The sequence below is a fragment of the Gasterosteus aculeatus genome, chromosome 11 (genome assembly GCF_964276395.1).
Source record: "Gasterosteus aculeatus chromosome 11, fGasAcu3.hap1.1, whole genome shotgun sequence".
NCBI lineage: Eukaryota > Metazoa > Chordata > Actinopteri > Perciformes > Gasterosteidae > Gasterosteus > Gasterosteus aculeatus.
The window spans coordinates 2,575,479-2,597,640 of NC_135699.1; the positions used below are offsets into that span (position 1 = coordinate 2,575,479).

A 22,162-nucleotide genomic window follows, 5' to 3' on the forward strand; every position below is an offset into this window, starting at 1 on the left:
GGCACTATAAGACAGGTTTGCTGATCACAAAGGTGTGTTGGATTCATACCCCGTGAACCTGAAATGATCAATCTGCAATAATTCAGTATATGCAGCTCAACTCTCTCTCTCTCTCTCTCTCTCTCTCTCTCGCTCTCTCTCTCTCTCTCTCTCTCTTCCATCTAAATGCTTGGTCTCTTTACCATTTTCATGCCTCCCACTTCTCTCTCGCTCTCAACTTCCATCAACCTCTCTCGCCCCTTCTCTTGCCCAGCCCACATTCACTGACATCGCTACCTTACTACCCAATCACTGTAGAGGCCAATTTGTCACTGTCAAAGCCCCTGGCCAATCAGCTGCTATATGCTAATCCTCCACCAGCCAATGGTATTGTGCGAGTTTCTAATAGTGGGTTATATAAACCAGGCAGGCAGTGAAGCAGGACAAATGAAGACCAACACAAAGCTTGGCTGTTCACTTTATAATGTCGTCCCTGACTTTTGATTGAAAGGGGTATGCTGGGCAAGAGGAAGATGAGGTAGATTCATAGAAATGGAGAAATTAACAGTACACTTTTTCAGAAGAACTTAACCACATGACCGCCTAACACACACAAAGACAAGTCAAACAAAGTGAGTGATTTTTTGAAAGCTGATCCCCGGAAAGCAGAATGCTACACCTGATGTGATGAAAGCCAGACCATCTGATATATGATGACCCACTTATGTCTGTTGAGTCAGCACCTATTCAAAAGCCACTAATTTCACTACTGCACTGCCACACTTTTTTTCTCAGCATGTGTTTTCCGTTTTTTTAAACATCCTTTGTGGCGGTGGCGGTCATCTCAATGTTGGCTGTGGACGAACACGTTCACTTTTTAGATCACAAAGGCTAATTTCAGCAGGCCTACATATGAATAATGTAAAAGGGCAATACTTTCCATGTCCATCCATCCATTGTCAAACCGCTTATCCTGCACACAGGGTCGCGGGGGCTGGAGTCCATCCCAGCCAACTTCGGGCGATAGACAGGGTACATCCTGGATTGGTCACCAGCCAATCGCAGGGCCACACAGAGACAGACAACCATTCACACTCACATTCACACATCTACGGGCAATTTAAAGTCCCCAATTGACCTGATCCCCAGAGCATGTCTTTGGACTGTGGGAGGAAGCCGGAGAACCCGGAGAGAACCCACGCAGACAACATGCAGACTCCACACAGAAAGGCCACTGGGCGGAATCGAACCCAGGACCTTCTTGCTGTGAGGCAACAGTGCTAACCACCACGCCACCGTGCTGCCCTTGTAGTCTCTTTATTTCAGAGATTACAGACTATAGAGTCTATCTCTCTATCTCAATTTATTTTATTTTTCAACACTGAATCAAAATAGGGCCCTTTACTCTTAAAGTGAGAACATTATCTAATTGAATTACTACTATGAAATACATGCAACAAATTTTTTTTTTCAGGTTTCTGATGTGTTCCCCAAGGGGAAAAGCACTATCTTCAGGCAGCAATGTTGATGTGAGTGGTTTCTTTCATTCTCAATACAGTGCCTGACTTCATCTATAAATCTATCACACTAATGTAAATTAATGAAAGATCACAAGTACTGTTCTATAGTAATAGGTGATAAAAGCATCTGCTATATTCATCTACCAATTCATTAGTGCGGTGGTGCGCCACCAAGACAAAAGTTGTCGCCCAACGTGGGGCTCGAACCCACGACCCTGAGATTAAGAGTCTCATGCTCTACCGACTGAGCTAGCCGGGCAGTATTCAGCGCCGTGGTGAGATTGTCTAAAAGCAGAATTAAACAAACACTAATAAAACATAATGGCTTCTATTCGTCCACTATACCAAGTACACAACGGCATGTGACAAACATATTTCCGCGAGTAAGGAGAAACTGAAGTCTGCCATGAAGAGAGTTCATTTCTCCAGCAGCTCTTGCCAGCAGTTACCCCGAGATTTCCAATCAAAACATAGCCGCCCAACGTGGGGCTCGAACCCACGACCCTGAGATTTAGAGTCTCATGCTCTACCGACTGAGCTAGCCGGGCGATGACGTTGCAGACTATTTGTCAATTTAAATACCTCAATATAGTACATGCAGGAATACAGGAATGTATTCAATATATCTGTGGAGGCGCGCATTTCGCTTCATCGTCACTTGGTTTACCAGTAGAGCAGTTGTAGCGTTGAAGATTTTTTATATTGTACAATACATTTGTAATACCTTCCACCAACTACGTCTGGGGCATAGTTTGCCAACTCAATCAGGTAATAATTTTTCTGTCATACCAAGATACCACACTACAAGTATCACAGGCTACCACGAGGGGGCAGTGTTTTCTGACCGGCTGGGGGACGAGCGGGACATAAAGGGAAACGCTGATTGGTTAAGAAAAGGTTAAGTAATTTCTAAGACGGGCCTTTGTGATTGGCTGCTGGTTATAGACAAAGTTGAAAATGACAGGTTTAATGACTGATGTATTTGGTGGTTTGTAGTGCATTCGGGGTTTTGTTGAATTTTGGACATTTCTTCATGCAAATACCAACTGTATTCATATCCACACTGAACAAGGATAAAATCTCATGCCATAGAAAAATAAATATAAGTAAAAACAAATCATTCCCATGATTTCCATCAGAGGGCATATTAAATTAATATTTTATACCTTTAAATCCACATAATGAATCAGCTGACAGGTTAACTTGAATTATTTAAAAAATAATGAAATCATTTTATTTTTCTATGAAAATGTACAATTGAGGCAAAATAAAACAATTTCAAACTTGACTTCTATTGTGTTGGTGAGTCAGTAGCAGTGGTGGGGTTATATTTTTCAAAGGGTTTACCACATATAAAAGGAACAAATGGATCCTCAATCATTTTCATTTGTAGCCGACCAATCACATTAGTCCGGAGGAAAACCAGAACGAACCATTGGCTGGGGCGGGGGACAGGTACCAATAACATCCGTGACCACGCCTACCAACGAGATGGACGTACGGAGCTCATCAGTATTCGTCAGGGTCGTGGTCTGGCTCCTGCTTGGATAATGGCCACATAGAGCGAGGAATGAATTTGTATTTCTTTATTATAAATGTTTTGAGAACAACTGAATAAAATACATTAACAAAACAACTCATAAAGAATAAATGGTTCTTTAATAAATGTATTATCAATCTCACAAATAGTGGACAGACAAAACTATATCAGACAAATGTTTCAAAAACGTATAAATGTAACAAAATGTCTTTGGCTTTTTATTTTCGTTCTTCTTAACTAAGAAAATATTTAATATAAATCATTACGTCTCAGAAAATACATTATTCTGTATACACGTAAATCTTCATGGTCCCTTTAATTATATGTACAAATATTAAATTTAACTTCATGCGAGAATACCACTTTAGGAAAATAAGGTGTTTTACCGACAGTGCAACAGTAACACAGTGTTCCCTCTCACACATTTGTTTAATGTCGTTACATTCTTTTTAAATACGCTTTCAGAGGTGTTTGTGTGTATTTCTCCATAATCTAATTTGGCTGTTAAACGTCAAACCTGCATGAGCACATGACCTAACACTGCTCCCGAATCAGAATAAGCTAATTACCTGTCATACGTAATGTAACAAAATGCCATCACACGAGAAAGATGATCCTCTTACTGCCACATCAAGTAGCCTGTCCTTCCCTTCAGGCTTAGTAGCCTTAATAGAATAAATTAAAAAAGTTTTATGACTACAAATGTGCTCCAGACTAGAGCTTTCTTGACAAACCTAAATATGTCTGGTCCATGTCATTTCAGTATGGACCATTTTATCTGCTCCTTAGCTGACTGCAGGACCTGGAAAATATAGAAAGAATGAAAAAGATTGAATGTAGCATGATACAAAAAATAGAAAAACACCCCTAAAGTCGTAATAATCCGTGTACATTCTGCAATAAGAAACATTGTAATGGTACAAATGTCTTTGGGTTTCTTTTTAACCCTTTAAGAACAGTGCTGCAGTACAACTGATAACCCACTAGATTTCAGCCTGAGCCAGCTGAGCAGAGTTCCAGTCCTTCATGTTGAAAGTGTACAGTACAAGAGGGAGGACAACTGGAATACTGGTTCCACAAACAATCATATTTTAAAATACAAAACATGTATTACATGTGTAATATTCAAACGTATTTTGGGAAATCTGGACAGGAACTACATATTAAAGCGAGTAAAGGACCACATTGAAAGATTGTAGACAGGGGCTCGTGTTTGTCACTCCTCACAAACACATTAGAGCCATCGGCCTTCTAATTCATATGACTACTTGTCATAGCTACGTCTGTCGACAACACGGCAAATAAAATATGATCGCAATATAGAAAAAGAGTCTCGTTATCAAGTGTAAACTGTTATTACTGCAGTTTAGCCAGTTTTATCTTCCCAAAAACAACATTAGTTGTCATAGTTTGCGTCATAATGAAAACCACACTTCCTCCTCAATCTACCAGCAGAGGGCACATGGAGCTCTGATTACAATGAGAGGGAGGGGAGGCTCCCATATATATATATATATATATATATGGGAGTATATATGGGATATATATATGGGAATATATATATATATATACACACACATACATATATATATATATACATATACATATACACACACACATATACATATATATATATATATATATATATACACACACACATACGTGGTGTAGTGCAGGGCGGGTTAGTAGAAACTTACATTTGAGGTCAGCGCCAGTTTTTCTGTTATGTGCTGTCAGGGTTAAAGCAAGAGATAAAGAACATCTTAGAGCATGCCTTAGAAATGGGTATGCAAGCTTGTTAGCGCTTCATCCATCATCCATTCACTGCAGTGGAGTGCAAAGTGAGCTAAAGCGTTAGCGTGAAGAATGAGCAGAAGGATGTCAAACTGCCACAAATCATGCCCTCAGAGAACACCAGCTTCCTGCCATAAGCCATGCTAGTGATGGTGATCGTCACTGATCAGTGACAATATCCACATGTTAATATCAGTAGAGATGAGGTCAACATGCTTTGTCAGTTAGAAGTTCTGTAGTACAGTTCAGTTTGTTCGGCCTTGGTCTCGCCCTGCCCAAACCGTCTCCAGTAACAACAGGACAGGTACGTTTTGGACTGTACCAAGCAGGTCAGGTATGAAAGAACCCCAACCGTATGTTTCTGTTAAAGGTGAATTGTGTTATTTGATCCAAAAACAACATGGCAACAGCTGCAATGTCAAAATGACTACAGGCACTTCTAAAACAGCCCATTGATGAAACCAAGGTACTAAAGAGTTGGCTTTAGAAGTGCTTCTATGTTCTTATCAAACTCTTGGAGTCAAATACAATGCATTAATTTTCCGATATCTCAAACTACAAAAATAAAAAAGACAGTCCTTTATTTTCCAAATAGTTTACTTTCCCACTTAAGGCATCAACAAGTAGTTAAAAGACAAAATATGGCTGCAGGCCTTTGTGGTGTAAAGTATTGCATTATTCAATACATTTGTCTCTGTACTTGTGTGCATGTCTGCATTAGCTCATAGGATCACTTACAATATGTGTGTATGTGTTGTGCAATTGTCATGTCCATATGTGTGTTACCTGTGCCACGCTTTGTTCAGACAATGGGTTTTCATCCACCTGTAAAACAAAAAGACACCAGGGTTCACAAGTGAATAATTAAGAATTCATGCAAATCAAAAGCAGAGCACCCGAAACATTGGATTAGTGTAAATACCATTCAATAGAAAGCAAAAATCAATCAAAGCTCAGCCAATTAACTCATATTGGTTTTAATTGCCATGCTACTGTTGGTCTCTCTGTCTCTGTCTCTAAAATTTTGTTTTTTTTTGTGGTGAATTTTGTTTCTTTCTGTGGTAGTTTGTGCATGTTTGCAGCCGATCGGTGTGCTCCACAATGGACCTCACGGGGCTGACGCGGCAGCACGGCGTGAAGCTCGCGCCGTGCTTCGCGTGTTTGGTGGAGGACTGCGGCCTGGCCGTGGGGAGGTTGGTGGGGCACGGTAGCGTGAGACTGCACGGATGAACCACGCGGTGGTCATCTTCGTGGACAGTGTGGAGAAGGCGCGCGAGGTGGTGGCGAGCGGCGTGGTGGTGCGCGGGGCGCTCATGCCTGTCCTGCCTCTCGCCGTGCCGGCTGTCAGAGTCACGGTATCGAACGTTCCGCCGTTTGTGGGGATGGGTGAGGCCCAGCTGGTCAGTCAGGTGGGTGAGTGTAGGAGTGAAAGAGGGAATGGGTGGGGTCCAACAGGTGAGTCGGGGAGTGAAGGTGAAAGAGTTCGGGGGGCGCTTTAGACTGAGGAAGATCCTCCTCAAGATCAACACTATTAGGACTGAGGGAGGCGTCCGTCCGGCTGAGGAGGATCCTGAGCGGTGGTGGAAGGGGGGGCTCCCACTGACAGAGAAGGAGATGCTGGAGGAGTTCAGATCGACTACTGATTAATTGATTATTTTATATATATACAGGGAGAAGGAAAGGTAAAGCTGGTAAGAGTGGGCAAGGAGCCAACAAGAAACGCTGTGGGTATGGGTCTGAATGCCCTCGCTCAAAACAGGGCAAACAGCTGCTTATGAACAGAACATTTGTTTTCCATCTGAGTTTCCAGGGATTCAAGTCAATGAGCAGCTTGTTGTGATTGGACGTTGGGAGCGACGGACAGTCATCTTACCCTGTAGTTGACCTTCTGTAGGACCTGCTGGGGGTCGCTCTCCAGGATCACCCTGGAAAAGGCGAAATTAAACATCAGGACAGCACACATAGGTCAAGGAGTATTTCTTTAATAACATTTATAACAGATTGCACCCGCTCTCCTCCATGCGCCACCATTCACCACCAGTGAAATGGGTGCACCTTAAATCACCTGTAGACATAATTTCTCTCTTACCCTCCATCAATGATTTCGTCTACAATGAGGAACACTCCCTCCATGTTGTCCAGTAAACACCTGCGCTCCACATTTTTCCTGCAAGAAAAACAAATGATCCAGTCCATTAAGAGCAGATTTTGGGCATTTCGGGAAATGCAGTTATTCATTCGCTGGTTAACTCATAGCTTCACTGTAAAACTACAAAAATACCACATTTTCATATAACAAAGAGATGCTACCAGAAATCCCGAGCAAGGCTATTCATATATGGCTTCCTATGCTTAACGCAGAGAGAAGTGTGGTATGACTCATATAATTTCACTCTCCCAAAATGTCTAATGTTCCTTTCAATATCACAGTCCTCCGTTAAAGGCTCAGGTTAACCTCTTATGAAAGTGTACAGCCAAAATCAACATGACACAATTATTTGCATTCCCTAATAAATTGCAAACACTAAAACAGGCCCGAACAGAAACATTTTCTATTTAACAGCTTCACTGACTTTAAACTGCCACACTATGATCTAGACTACTTTATATAATTATAATAGCCTATTTTACATTCTGTTTAATAATATAGTCTCTCAAAGTCTCCGTCGCTCACACACTGCATTACTGCTGCAATGGTTCCCATAGCAACCACATCCGCCACTGGTTCGCAATGTGGCATTCAACAATGAGGCATCCTGGTGTTTATACACACACACACACACACGATAATCTTGGTGTTGAATAAATATCTAAAAGGAGGACAGGGTGTCGTTGCATCGTCATTCAGCTTTCCGTTTTACAATGTAATCAATATTCTCATTCAGATTTTTTTTAAATGGGTGTACTGTGTGATGTAACAAGGGGACTGTCCCCATGAGAGGCTACAGTTAGCACTGATGATGAGGCTACACGATGAGAATGCTTGCCGTGCACCGCACAATATACATTAAGAAAGATATTCAAGGTATTAATTTGTATATTTTTAATTTTAAAATACCATTAATGACAATAGTTTGCTTCCAACCTTTTTTTATACTGGGAGTTCATACCTGAGGATCTGACTGAGGGACTCAAACAGGCAACTCAGGACTGCCACCAGCATCAGCTAGGGAGAAAAAGACAAATGGCACTCAGTTTTTGATGGTCGCTTGTAGGCAAGATTGAAGAATAGGCCACAAAGGAAACCCGTTTGATTTGGTATGTAACCTGCATAGATTAAAAAAACATGCATTAAACATGCATGCAAACGTGCATTAAGCAAATATTTTGTTATGATCATACTACAATGGTTGTTGTTGTATTTGAAAGGGGGCATTTGTCCAAGCATTTTAAAAGATAACACCCAAATATATTTATATCAAAGGTTGCTACAGTAATTACCAATTTAAGTAGAGTTTTCCCACAATGTACACATTCATGTGAAATGTTCACATGAGGTTAACGTATTATTACGGTTGGAACTTTACTGTAGTTTACGTTAGGGGATGAAATAATTTCACATTCTCAGGTCTTTAATAGTTTAACCCCTCATTTATGTTGAATAAATTAAGGAATTCAAATATATCAATATAAGTATGTCTAGATTATAAAATTTAAAAAACCTCTGACTCAAAAGAAACGGACTCTTCACCAATGACAAAAGCTAGCAGCACAAGCTACAAATTGTAATATGTAAAAGAAGAAAGTACATTAACTGATAACCAACAAGGCCTCAGGCCCAATTCACAGCATTCATTGTCATAGCATGCTAAACACAATTGTAATTCATGAAGTATATTATGTTCCCACTGCCGCAAGGTGGCATGCACAATACCCTGGCCCACCTAAATGAAACAGGGCCACATGCAGTGATATGTCAAAAATATGTTTAGTAGTAGTTTTCAGCAAGGAGACAGGTACTCTTCAAGAGTATGACGATTTCCAACTATAGGTTTATTGGTTTTGATTCTATAAATTTTGGTCAATTTTAAGGTTTGTTTCATCCATTCCAAAAACTGTGCTAATAAATGTGTATTAATCCGCTGTTGGGAATAGTTCCCAATAACGTTTTAACAACAGAAAGGCCACCTACCTCGTTCTCCTGAGGACTTCCCACTACATAGAAGAAGAGATCGATACTGCTCTTATAGACCACGGTCATCCCTTCCAGGAAAGCAATCTCATCTACAGAGAGACGGATGGTTCAGGATTAAAAACAGACATTATTTTAATCATATTAAAAAGTACATTTAATGGAACTACCAATATAAATATAAAAGAGGTTGATGGGGGAGGGGACAAATGGCACAAGAGGGAGGTATAGGGAGGAAACGGACAGGCGAGAACAGAAATGAGGAAGGGTGAGAGGTGCTTTAAGGGAGGTAAAGGCAGGACAGAGGAAGGATGAAGCGGGAAGGAAGGAGGGGGGATATCATGACATGGGAGAAAAAAGAGGAGAAAAGGAGGAATGAAGGTGGAGTTTGGAACAAAAGGAGGAATATACTGGCTGGGTGATAAGGAGGCCTCGGGCAGGGAGTCAGGTATCAGCTGAATGGAAATGTATTCTGCAGTGCAGAAACTCAACAAACCAGCAAATAAGCTTCAAGGCTCAAAGGAAATTAAAAAGTTCCAAAGTTCACACTAAGAAGGGCACTGCATGCTTAGAACCCCCAGGGACAAACTCCTCATCCCGTACACAGTCATTGATACGGGACATTGGAGATGGAGGGAGGGGGTGGGGACCTACTGTCGGCCTTGTGTGTCTTGTTGAAGACGTTCCTCTCAAAGTTCTTCTGTTCCTTCATGGAGGGGTAAAGCTCGGGGTCGTAGTACTGAAACAGACACACGATGGAGTGAGTGGGGGGGCTTTCTTTTTCAACGATGGGGCTGTGAGGAGGGGGGATTATGTAACAAGTGAGGCCATGATGGACCATAACAGAGTGTATAATCCTTTTTTAAGCAATAGCTGTTCTATGTAGTTACACTAGGTTATTATCATAAAATAAATCTAAATGAGCTGTGAAAAGTATGAACTACAAAATACTGTAGTTGATCACATGCCTTTTAACTGACCTAAACATCAAGTCTATTTCTCAAATTAAATTATGGCCATTCCCACCCTCTAAACGTGGTAAGTGGTGACATAAATACTTGAAAAACAAAACCAAACAAACAAATGGAAAAGTGGAAATGGAAAATATCATAACCTTGAATTACACGCCGCAATCATATGTCCAGTTTTCATCGGCAACGTCCTCGGTTTTGACGTTGGATTCTACGATGCATGAGGGGTTCATAGGAAGTACCACAGCTGTTCCACGTGTTTTTATCAATAGGAGCCTTACTGACTACCATTCTTTTGGTGAGTGGTATCAATCTTCTCTTTTAACTCCTTGTAAGAATGCAAATTGTTCTCAAACCTCCTCGAACCCCCTAGTCCTCCTCCCCCCTCCATCCGTCTTACCAAAAAAATAGCTGACATACGCTCCTCTTTCTCAAAGCCACCTCCTATTACTTGTGTTCCACCGACTTCCCCTCTATTGCCATCGCTTCCCTCTTTCAGCCCCGTTACCTTAGTAACCTCTGCCCGTCCGACCGCCTGCCCTCTTGAACTCATTCCATCCCATATTCCACAATCTATCGCTCCTAACCTTCTTCCTTTCCTCACCTGTCTCATTAACATTTCCTTATTATGTTATTTGGCTGTTTTCCCAACTCTCTGAAGGAGGCAAGAGTTTACCCACTCCTGAAGCAACCTACCCTCAACCCATCTGAAGAAAACAACTACTGACCAGTCTCTCTTCTTCCATTTTTGTCCAAAACTCTTGCTCTTGCTATCTTTAACCAACTCTCCTCCTACTTTAAATGGCTCTTATCTAGCGCAAGTTGTAAATCGGCTTATTTGATGAAATTGCACTTTGTTTCTTGTTCTTCAGAGTTTGTATCCTTATGAAATGCACTTATTGTACGTCGCTTTGGATAAAAGCGTCAGCTAAATGACATGTAATGTAAAAATTGAAAACCGAGCTATTCCTTAAAGAAGGTTAATAAAAAAAACTATTTAAAACCCCAGTGGGGCTTTACTATGGAATCCTCTCAGCACATCAAGTCAAGGCACGTTTACCTTCACAATGTTAATTACTGATGGGAAGTCGGATCTGTGTATTGTAGCTCTTGTCATCAGTGTTTGGATGGGTGTCAATGGGTGAGTGATGGCATGTAGTGTTAAAGAGCTTTGAGTGGTCATAATATGTCCATTTAAAATTTAGGAATGATTAAATAATACCAATGCATGCTTTGTGCACCTTGTGAGGTCAGCAGTGAAGTAAGATAGGCGGTTAGTGTGCCTTGCACCTTACCTTGGACAGAAGTCTGTTGCCATCATTGTCGAGGATGAAAACAGCTTTCACTGTGTAGAGGGAGGGTTCCTGCAACAACAAGCGGAGACAACGTCTTTCACAGTCAGTCTTGCCGAGTAACGTCAGGGAGACTCTTCAACTGGGTCAGGTCCAATCCGACCCACGTTCAGATCCGCCTTAGTCATAGGGATAACGTACACTCGGACCAGACTGCTGTGCTTGCCTTTGGTCATCCAGCTTCCTTTTGGATTTTCTTTCCCAGATGCGTAAATGCTAAAAGACATAGTGCAGTATCCGTGGGAAGAGTTTCCAGACCCGAGGCAAAGTTCTGTTATGCACTGACTAGCATAGATTCACAGTCAGAGTGTATCACAGAACTTAGACCAGGAACTTACACAACATGCACCACACAATATCCCTGGGCTAGCATCACCATGGTTACGGGGGGATTAAGGGGACAGTGAGCATGAGTAACTGACACATTTCAAATCCTTGGATCTGACAGCCAAATTCTCTCCAAAACATTGCTCTGCAATCCAGAAGAACAGTTCACCTTGTGTATGTGATTGGGATTGAAATTAAAGATGAGATATTAAGCAGTGCTGTATTAAAAGTTGAACTTTTTGAATATATGTTTTCTAGGTCTAAATCTTATGAGTTAATCCTTTCTATACTTTAGGACTAGACAAAGTTTAGCCACAGGCTGCTGATCCCTGATCCTGATCTGTCCTCTGGGAAGCAGCTCTTTGCACAAAATGATGAACACGCCTCACCACTAAGGCGACGATGCGAGGAATCAACGGCTCCATTGCTAGCGTAGCAGCGCTACTTCATGTTGGAAATATCCAATGGTGGCAAATTACTGTTGAAATCAGAGCGGCTTGTTTGTTGTGTGGAGGTAGGAATTCTGAGGTGAAGCAGACGTAAAGAAAAGAAGCGGTTTTGAGTCTCTCCTATTCAACATGGCAAGCTAAGTGAAGTAACAAATGAAAAACAAATTGGCTGTTTGCTTAAAACATAATGATTTTCTCTACAGTAAGTGGCTCGCAGAATCAGCCAAACCTGAAGACCTATTTAGACGTCTGGAGAAAAAACAAACAAATCATAGTATCTGGCCATTTGGACTTGGCATCTGACAGAACTGCATTTTGGTAGATTTATTTTTATGTCTACCACATCATGGACATGCAAGCAGCCCATGGGGGAGGGAGGGAGGGGGAGAGAGAGAGCACTTATGGAAAAAAGACATAAAAAGACAACTAATGTTGGCCGTTGAGGTAGTAAAACAACTGTTTTTGTATCAGTAAACAGTTAAAGAAGCAAGTTAGAAGAACACTTACTTATCAGATGTGATCATAACATGCTCACAGTCCCAGAATCCTTTTTAAAACAATAAATTCTGTACTCTCCCCACTGAACCAACCTGCAAATTCAACTCCCGAGAGTGTGAGGAATTTTTAAAATCCTTGAGATTCGGCTCCATTTCAATGCAGAACTTATTGAGCCTGATGCTGACTCACTCATACCATCTTCACTATCCCACTTCAATGAAATCTCTTATAGATTTATAACGCACTGTTGCACTTTCAAAATCATCCACCTGTCCTTCAGACTGTATTGCCACTTGGTTTTTAAAAGCTGTATTTCAGACCTTATCCATTATTAAGTGCTCCCTGTTAACAGGTATTTTCCCTCCCAATTTTAAACATGCTACCGTTTCCCCTCTCTTAATGAAACTCAATTTAGATCCCTCCGTTTTAAGTAATTGTAGACCCATTTCCAAACTTTCTTTCAAAATTTTTAGAAAGGATTATCTCCAATCAATTGATTGCATTTATGAATAAAAATTACATTTTTGAGGCTTCCGTTCCCTTCACAGCACTGAGACTGCGCTGGCGAAGGTCACAAATTACCTACTACTTGCATCTGACACAGCCCTGTACTCCGTTTTAATTAGGGTCCTCGCTACGACTAGTTGTAGAGGAACCTATTGTATTACAAGCGATTATTATTATTATTATTAGGGTTCTCACTACGACTAGTCCTATTGTATTTCAAGGAATTATTTTTATTAGGACTTAAAATTTTGCACACATGTGCTCTTGGACATGCTCTACAAAAAAGTCAATCATGGTATGCATATGCACCTAACTAGATTTTCCGCCAATCGTGTTGAAATATCATTGTTTTGAGAAGATATGGGCTAATGAACTTCGCAAGGGGTGTGGCTTAATCTGGCAAGGCACATAACTTCCAAATGACTTGGCCTGCCCTCACCAAATTTATAACGTATGAAAACATTGAGCCCCTGAACACACCCTAATTTGTATATTATTTGAAGAATAGGGGGTGCTGCAGTTAATCATTGAAAATCTGCTTTTTTCCCATTTTTAGCCTATTTTCATGATTTTTTAGAGTTGTAAAAGACTCTCGAATTCAAACCCCCCCCCCAGAGATAAAACCAGACTCTTTTCAAATTTGGCCAGTGTGATCTTGAGACTTTGGCCTTTAAAAATTGTAGTTTAAACATTAAACTATGTGCGCGAAGAGCCTTTTTTTTAAAAACACCATTTGCCGTGAAAATTGAAGTTACTCTACCATCTAATCTGCTCCATTATTGTTACCCTGCAGACATCCATATGATCATTTTTAATCCTAATCATCGCGCCACCTGGGGGCAACAGGAAGTTAAATGTTTTTTACTTTACACCCTGGTCCTCCCAGGTTAATGCTAAATGGTAAATAGACTGTACTTTTGCGCTTTTCTAGTCTTCCGACCACTCAAAGCGCTTTAACACTACATGACATCATTCACCCATTCACACCCATTCATACACTGATGACAGGAGAACCATACCTGCCCATCAGTAACTAACATCCACACACTGTAGTCACAGCTACAAGAGCAATGTTCGGTTAAGTGTCTTGCCCATGGACACATCGACATGCAGGTTAGCCAGGCCTGGGATTGAACAGACAACCCTCTGATTGGACGACAACCGTGCTCCCCACTCACCCACAGTCGCCCATAATCTGATCCCTCTGAAAAGTTTTCAGGTAAGACTTAAGACCTTGATAATGCATCACTGGGAATATTATAAGAATTCGATAAATGGCTACTAAACCTGCTCAAATTGTAACTAAATGTGGCACACACATTTAGAGTCAAGGATGTAGTTACGTGATATAATGATTAAAGTTAGTAATTCGGCTCAATAGCGTCCTCTACAAATATTTATTTAAGCAGCACCAGCACTACGTTTGTCCTACAGGTCTGAAACTGTAAAAGTAGAAATTTGTAACACAAGTAACCTAAAAAAAAAAGTATCTTGGGATCATGGTCGAAACCGTACCGGAAGTAGGCCATTTAGATTTTTTTTAAATGTTTTGTGTGATATGCATATCAGGACAAGTGAATACTTATGATGAAGTGAATAGCATATGTGTCATATGTACTTAGCCTATAGACATCTGTATGATAATTGTATAGTCATAGCGCCACATTGTGACACATAATTTGTAAGACTAATAATTGTACATTTATAAAAATTACCCCGCCCCAGCGGTCCTTTTCGGGGTCAATGAATTAATGGGTTTACATGAAAAAGTCGTCATATAGCGGGATACAGTCAGAATCTTTCTAAATACCGTGATATAGATTTCTGGAGTTAAACGACTCCAAATGCGCGGTTGTTATTATTACACCTGCCTCCCCAAACTGTGTGTGTTGCTGACCTGTGCTCAGGGCTGGGCACACTATCAACAAATATTCGTCATGAAGCGTGCAACAAAACTGTCTCTTGCACTTTTATCACTTACGTTTCCATAACCACTTACTCTTATACCTGCACTGGGAATGTAACAAATACATCTTACAGGATGTCTTTTTGCTGCCATTACTAAATTGCCATTTTTGCACTACCATAACCTCACTTTAAAGAAAAACTTATGCTGCTGCTGCTGTACGTGTATCTGTATGTTTTTTTATATCTATATGTATCTAAATGTCTGTCTTTTTGTTGTTGTGCCTGTGCACTTTATTTGTTTCACCGTGGGAGAGTGGGAAACGTTTTTATCGATTCCTTGTATGTCTGACATGCAGGATATTGACAATAAAGCTACTTTGACATTTGACTTTGACTTAACTTGGGCATTATTTTTGACTCTGCGCTGTCCTTTGATGCTCAAGTTACCAAAGTTGTGCAGATCTGCTTTGCCCAACTGAAACAATTAAGGAAAAGCAGGTTTTTCCACTCACCTGCAGACCTGGAAAGAGTCATCCACGCACTCATCTTCTCCAGGCTGGATTATTGCAACGCACTCTATTCTGGCATTAGCAGGCGGAACATTCAAAGACTACAAATGATACAGAATGCTGCTGCCAGGCTTTTACCTTCTTTAGAATTGATTGTACTGCTTGTTTTTAAGGCTCTGAACAATCTCTCTCCTGCCTACATCAGTGAGCGTTTGAGCCCGTATGAGCCCGAGTGCTGCCTGAGATCTCCAGGCAGGGCCTTATTAACGGTCACAAGCTCTCGATTGGTCGCTAAAGGTGACCGGGCTTTTGCGGTCAGGGCCCCTAACCCTTCCCTGCAAATTGAGACAGGCAAATTAAGTGTCCACTTTTAAATTGTTTTGAAAGGTGCTATATGAATAAAAATTATTAGAATAGTATTACTTGTTTTCCTTCACTCTGATATGTTTGATGACAAAGAAATATGCCCACTGCTCCAGTGTGGTTGGCCAATAGTTTAATCGAACAAGGTGTCATCTATGTAATATTATCACATGTTTCATAGCCTATATGCAAAATACACATTTGTAACTTAACTTTAGTTGTATGTTATAGATATACTAGAGTAAAGCATTGTACTGTCGTAGGACTAGTACGAGTTAAATGGAAATACTAAAGCACAAATACAGTGAAAATAATTTAGAGTAGTGTAAAGCACTGAAAGACAGTGGAGAAAATGAACTGGAGAAGTGTGAGAGAAGAAGAATGAGGGAGTGTAAAAGAGAGCAAGAGAGAGAAAGAGAGAGAGCGACTAGAGTATGACGGGAGAGAGAGAGAGAGAGAGAGAGGTGGACGTGGCACCTACCCTGCTCTACACGTCAACCGATCCGTGCACACACAGCGCTCAGTGCAAGCGGACATTTAAAAACACGCACGCATACACACACACACGCGGAACCACATACATATACACACGCGCGCGCGACTCGACCCCGTCGTGCGACTCGTGTCTCCACAGGAGAAAACGACCCGTTGGCTCGTACTTGTGCCCTGTTGCGCTGCGCGCGGGACTCAACGTGGATAAGTGGATAACAGCTGACTGGCTGAGCCGGTCTATCGTGGAGGGAAGTTAACACCATAACTTAACGTTAACCAAGTTAGCGCCGCTAAACCAGCACGGACAATCCTCTAAACGACTAGTTTTACATGCGTAGAAGAAGAAGAAACCCTGTCTTTCAGAAGCGCCGTCTGCACGCGAAGCACTGTGGTCAGGTCAGGCCTGTGCGCGTCCACGATCAGATGATATGGTCGAGATGGCACTCTGTGTCTAAAGAAGGAATCAACGCTATTTCTTATATTTATCAATAACGATCTGAAGCCTCCCCTCACCACCCGCCCTCCTCTCTCGGTCTCCCCTTCTCCCTCTACAGTATCTCCCACCTTCAGAACTGCCATAACGCAATAAATGGTCACGGGCGCAAATAAAAGCAGTACAAAGCTAAGCAATAATTCAAACACTTCCCAGGAAACTGAATCGCCCTAGAAGCTCAAAACTAAAGCAGACACCGCTCACCAGAGTCGCGTAGTCCATCTCCGCCGCCGTGCTCGCTCGGTGTGTTGACGTGGACAGTCTGAGCTGTCACACCGAGATCCCCGCTTTTCTTTTTTTTCTTTACGGAGCCGCCCGGGCGCGATCCCGCGCTGGCAGCGGCCAACCGGATAAACCCACAGGAGCACGTCTACAGTACAGCGCACGCTCACGAGAGCCTTTTCCTTCCCACTCAACAATCTGGACTTTCAAAATAAAAGTATTTCACGCATTTCCGAGGCTGAAGGAATGTTTACAGCTCACCAAATGTTCACGGCGTAAAATCAGAGCACGTTGCTGTGATATTCCGTGATTACATATTTATTTGAGTCAATCCCACATATACCCTCCATAAATGCGCATTAATCACATTAATCCCTTTGTCTACACATGTGATATTTTGTGCTAGTTGGGGCCAGGTGCTCGTATCTTGGTTTGCTGTTAAAGGATCTACGTGAGAGCAATTTGATGTCTCGGGAGCCACTGGCTTTGGGTGTGAGAGCCATTTGCAGTGACATTTCATAATGCATTTATGTTTACAATCTGAGGCGGTCTGCTATCATTCTGAAGTGAGAAACCATGTTTCAAATGTATTTTTTAAATTATATGAATCAAGATACAACATAGCTCACATATTACTTTTTTTGCGACCAGTCAGTCATTTTGTATCCATTTATTTTATTAATTACTATTATTAGTAGTAGTAGTAACATTGGTAATCGTATCATGTAGTTTTCTATTCATTCATACATCTATTTATTTTGTTTTCTTATTGCTCATTTTATTCGGTAGGCATTTTATTTACGAGTCAGGCTGATGAATGAGTATGTAGTTCATTGAATAATAGTGGTGCTTCCGGCAAAATAGTTGTCCCCTCGCTCACGCCCCTTATTCCCGCCGCGTATTCTGGGACATTGAGTTTGTCATTGCTGGCAGAAAGATGGCAGGCGTGCAGCCGCCACCTCTTCGCAGTCTGAATGATTTTCTCCCGAGCTCGGCCCGGTTCGCTGCGCCCGATGTGCGCGACCTGGAACGCTGGAACAACCGCATCATCAACAACCTGCTGTACTACCAGAGCAACTACCTGGTGTCGGCGTTGGGCCTCCTGCTGGTGGTGGGGTAAGTTAAATTCCCTGACGTGGTCGCCCCGCCATCCCGCCCCCATCTTACCCTGTCGCTGCCTCTCCCAACAACCGTGTCGAAAACCGACAGAAGCTACTGCAGGCTAGCATGTAGCTAATGCTAATGATGGTTCAAAAAAATCAAACTCCCCTTTTCTGTGCTGATGAAAGTACTCAGAGATTTGACTTCAGTACTGAAGAAGCCTGATACCACTGTTTACCAAAGTAAAAGTATTAACGTATAAATATATATCTAAAGTACTGAAGATAAAGACCATGCGGTGATGATTTTTTTTATATGACATGTTTCTGTATTATAGTAGATGATGCATTGTCTTCATCCCTTCTAATCTTCCAGCTGGATACAGGTGGGGTTTAAGTGGATAGTGCTGCAGGGAGAGATCAATAATGTGTTATCTGTATCCATAATTACACATCATCCTTTAATTTGTATTTTTTTGTTTGTTAGTAATCTCATACGCAACTAGCCATTTATGAAATACGCGTAACACAGTCAAAAACCTTAATATGTGCCTTTGAGGTGTATATGTAAGAGTATAACAGCAAAAGTTAAGTTCCACCTTTGAATTGTACAGTATGTGAATACATGTACTTAGTTACTTTTCCACCATTGCTGTCTAACTGTAGTGGATGATGGATTTCAGATGCAACCTTAAACCCGGTTGCTGCTTCGTCTGAACTGTGCTCCTTGGTTCTGACCAGGTGAAAACCTCTGGTTCTACTAAGTGAAGCTGATTATGATATTTTTTAAAGCCTGCATTCTTTCCAATGAGCTCGAGGGGTCGACTCCTTTGTTTGTAAGTCTATGAGAAAATTACTCTCTTAATGTATTCTCTCAGTAAACATGACTTTGTTCTTCATCAATACAGCATGATGTTCATTTAGTAAATTATGGTCCATTCAGAGTCAAAAAGACCATAAAGCAAACTATATGCTTTAGACTTGTCTCTACTGGCGGCTACTGAAAAATCTGCATTTTAGATTTTGGGAGTTGAGCTGTCCAAAAAAAAAGAAAAGCAAAAATATACAGTATCCTTTAAAACGGCATTTCACCAGCTATTTTCCTTGATTCCTATACTTTGAGAGGGTTTGGTAGTTGCCTCCATCACCGTCTGGTACGCTGCAGCCACAGCCAAGGATAAGGCTGCAGCGTGTCATCCGCTCTGCAGAGAGGGTGATCGGCTGAAATCTGCCGTCCCTGCAGGACTTGTTTGCTTCCAGGACCCTGAAGCAAGCTAAAAATATGTAGCTGACCCCTCTCACCCCGTACAAAAAATGTTTGTGCCCCTTCCATCTGGCAGTAGGCTGAGGTCCATCGGGAGTAAAGGCTAGCGCATGCTTCTGCGTCTGCATCGTTGCGTCGACGCACTCGTTTCAATTCATGGTTCTAAAAGTATTGCGTGTGTTGCAGAGCAATTCACCTCCAGAACAACAGGTGGAGTAACGTGTTTTTGTTGAAGACGACCTAGAGAGTCACGTCTTTGTGTGTGGAAGTCGTTGGTTTGTTTATTTATTTATCAGAGAATTTATTGCCCCGTGCATCGCCACTGCTGCTTTTCATCACAGACACATTTGTCCCGTATTTTCCTTCACAACTTCTCGACCGGCAAGCCAACGTTTGCGGCGATCCATCCATGAATCCAACCCGCTTCTACAACCCGCCAATGACGGGTTGTAGAAATGGTCATATTTACACATTTCTTCTGACAAAAGTTCTTCAATCTGATCCGTTCTCTCGTAAACATTGTTCGTTTTAATAACGACATTGTTCGCTTTTGACGCAAGCCTAGAAAAATGGATCGACGCACGCAACCACGCAAGGAGGTGTGAAAAGGCACGCAAGGGACACGCATGGGGCTCTTGCGTCTGCTCGCTCTGAAAACGTAGAAGCATAAACTAGGCTTACGACCTCCCGCCACACGAACAGTTTCTTCCCGTCGGCAGTCGGGCTCATCAACAGAGCCCGGTCCCCCACTGACTGACTCAGACATTCCACCGGTCACTTTCTTTCATACTGCACACGTCACTTTCACTTGTCACTTTTCACTCGTCACTTCGCTGGTGCACTTTATTTTTTTATTTTTAAATATTTTTAACTTTAACTTTTATTATTTTATTTTAAACTAACCCATAGCCTTATACTACTAACCCATAGCATTATATTTTATTTTATTCCTCGTGCACTGTTGTCTTGTCGTCCACTGTCGTACTGTCTGCTGTTACGCACCAACTACCAAGTCAAATTCCTTGTATGTCTGACATATTATGGGAATAAATGTTTCCTGATTCCTGATACGAATGACAATAAACTCCCCATTTTCTATTTTTTTCCATGACAGCTGGAGGAGAGGGCAAACAAAAATGGTTTTGGGAGGTCTTTGGACAGAAACTGAGCTCTTGGGCAGAGAAAGCAGATGTGTTGATAATAAGAATATCACAAGCAACCCTTTCTGTCCAGAGTCATATCCACCATGTGTCTTTTCTCCTAGGTACTTCCAGCCCCTCCAGCTGGTCGTCGGGGCTACGGTGGTCACCTTGTTGTTCCCGAGCTTCGTGTGGGTTGCCGAAAACCAAGCTTCCGTTCGTTGTTTTCGTAGAAACCACCCTACAATCTCCTTGTTGGCCATTCTCTTGGCCAGCTACCTGTTTGTGTTGGTGCTGGGAGGTGTGGCACTGTTCCTGTTTGGGATCGCCTTCCCTTTACTGAGTAAGGCAGGAACACACATACATAAATACATTACATATTCATTTCACCAAAGCATTTTCTTCCGCGTTGCAGTAGTTGTTTATTTGTGCCCCCCTGATATAATGGTGAAACACTGAACATACTGATTGAAAGTAAGTTACTTCAGCTGAGGTAAACAAAGCCTCAGCCAGCACCTGTGAAATTATTGTGATTTGAGTAACCTCAAGCCGATCCCTTCAACCCCCCTTTGCCTCTTTGCAGTGGTTCTGGTCCATGCTTCGGTGAGGCGGCGAAACCTGAAGAACAAACTGGAAAACAAGCTGGAGAGCATCGGCCTGAAGAGGACACCCATGGGACTCCTGCTAGAAGCCCTGGGACCGGAACAGGAGACTGGAACCTAAAGAGGAAAGGGTAGCGGGGCAGGGCATCCGAAGAGAAATGGATGTCAGTTGAGTGGAAAAGGTGAAGAATAGAGTTGTTAGAATTGTTGTTCAATTATAGTTAGGGCTTGTAAATAAAAGGGGGGGGGGGTGCCGCGGACGCTATGGCCGACACGGCTCGGGTGGGAGTGCGTGACAAGAGACCGAAATGCGTGACGCTGTATAATTTCCTGTTCAAAGACAGACAGTCCGTCTGTCCAATCAGAAGGGTCCGACCTCTGCTATAAGGCCCTACCCTTTCCGTAAGAAGTTAATTTCGTTGTTTTTTCCTATTTGACGTTGTGTTTTGCACTTCAGGGCCACTGTAGCTTTTCCCATAAATTAGAACTTTATCTTCCGAACTTTTCTCTAAATAGTTTCACTTGTTTTTGTCTTATAATCACTTGACTTTCTCATTCATAGGAACCGTGGAAGTATTATGCTCATCAACTCATCAACCCTTCACACCGAGAAGACGCTTTATTTGAAATAGTCTTCTATTCAGCAGAGCCGCAGGATCACAATGAGGATTCTCTTATTGTATTGATGTTATATGATCCACTGAAAATGAATACTCTTTTCCCTACCATTTAGTGAAATTCCATGTTGCATTGAAGAGTTATTTAAATAACATGCAGTGAGAAGGAACAGGGGGGGGTGAGGGACAAAAGGAAGCAGCTCAGTCTAAGACTCTTTGTGGGGCATACTGGAGTTGATACAAAACCCATACAAGCACATGTGAAGGAAACACATGAGTCATTTCTAGTTCTTCAGCCACAGCCCTCTATTGCCGCTCTCTGCAGCCAATGAATGACTTTGAACTTACCCTTTAATTCCTATTAAAACTTAAATCCTTGTTTGA

General features: G+C 41.9%; 2 protein-coding genes and 1 non-coding gene across 10 annotated transcripts; 1 reads left to right on the forward strand and 2 right to left on the reverse strand.

The window, feature by feature from the left end:
- Nucleotides 1–1,685: 1,685 nt before the first annotated feature.
- Nucleotides 1,686–1,758, reverse strand: trnak-cuu (transfer RNA lysine (anticodon CUU)). Its single transcript has one exon. It is a non-coding gene; the product is annotated as a tRNA-Lys (tRNA).
- Nucleotides 1,759–2,702: 944 nt separating this feature from the next.
- copz2 (COPI coat complex subunit zeta 2) lies at nucleotides 2,703–17,244 on the reverse strand. Of its 8 annotated transcripts, none has more exons than XM_078084383.1 (11): nucleotides 17,039–17,244; nucleotides 11,232–11,300; nucleotides 9,620–9,704; nucleotides 8,966–9,057; nucleotides 7,944–7,999; nucleotides 6,923–7,000; nucleotides 6,707–6,758; nucleotides 5,620–5,658; nucleotides 4,737–4,769; nucleotides 3,774–3,841; nucleotides 2,703–3,038 (listed from the first exon to the last, which is right to left on the reverse strand). In XM_078084383.1, the coding sequence occupies exons 1-10, from the start codon at nucleotides 17,054–17,056 to the stop codon at nucleotides 3,794–3,796; spliced, it is 570 nt and encodes a 189-aa protein (XP_077940509.1). In that variant the 5' UTR covers nucleotides 17,057–17,244; the 3' UTR covers nucleotides 2,703–3,038; nucleotides 3,774–3,793. The 8 variants fall into 8 exon arrangements, with proteins under 8 accessions (XP_077940509.1, XP_040047461.2, XP_077940510.1 ...); XM_040191527.2 differs by lacking the exon at nucleotides 17,039–17,244 and adding an exon at nucleotides 12,005–12,352; XM_078084384.1 differs by lacking the exon at nucleotides 4,737–4,769.
- A 644-nt stretch (nucleotides 17,245–17,888) lies between these two features.
- Nucleotides 17,889–22,162, forward strand: praf2 (PRA1 domain family, member 2). The gene is made up of 4 exons (XM_078084387.1): nucleotides 17,889–18,172; nucleotides 20,685–20,902; nucleotides 21,143–21,343; nucleotides 21,724–22,162. The coding sequence occupies exons 1-3, from the start codon at nucleotides 17,994–17,996 to the stop codon at nucleotides 21,280–21,282; spliced, it is 537 nt and encodes a 178-aa protein (XP_077940513.1). The 5' UTR covers nucleotides 17,889–17,993; the 3' UTR covers nucleotides 21,283–21,343; nucleotides 21,724–22,162.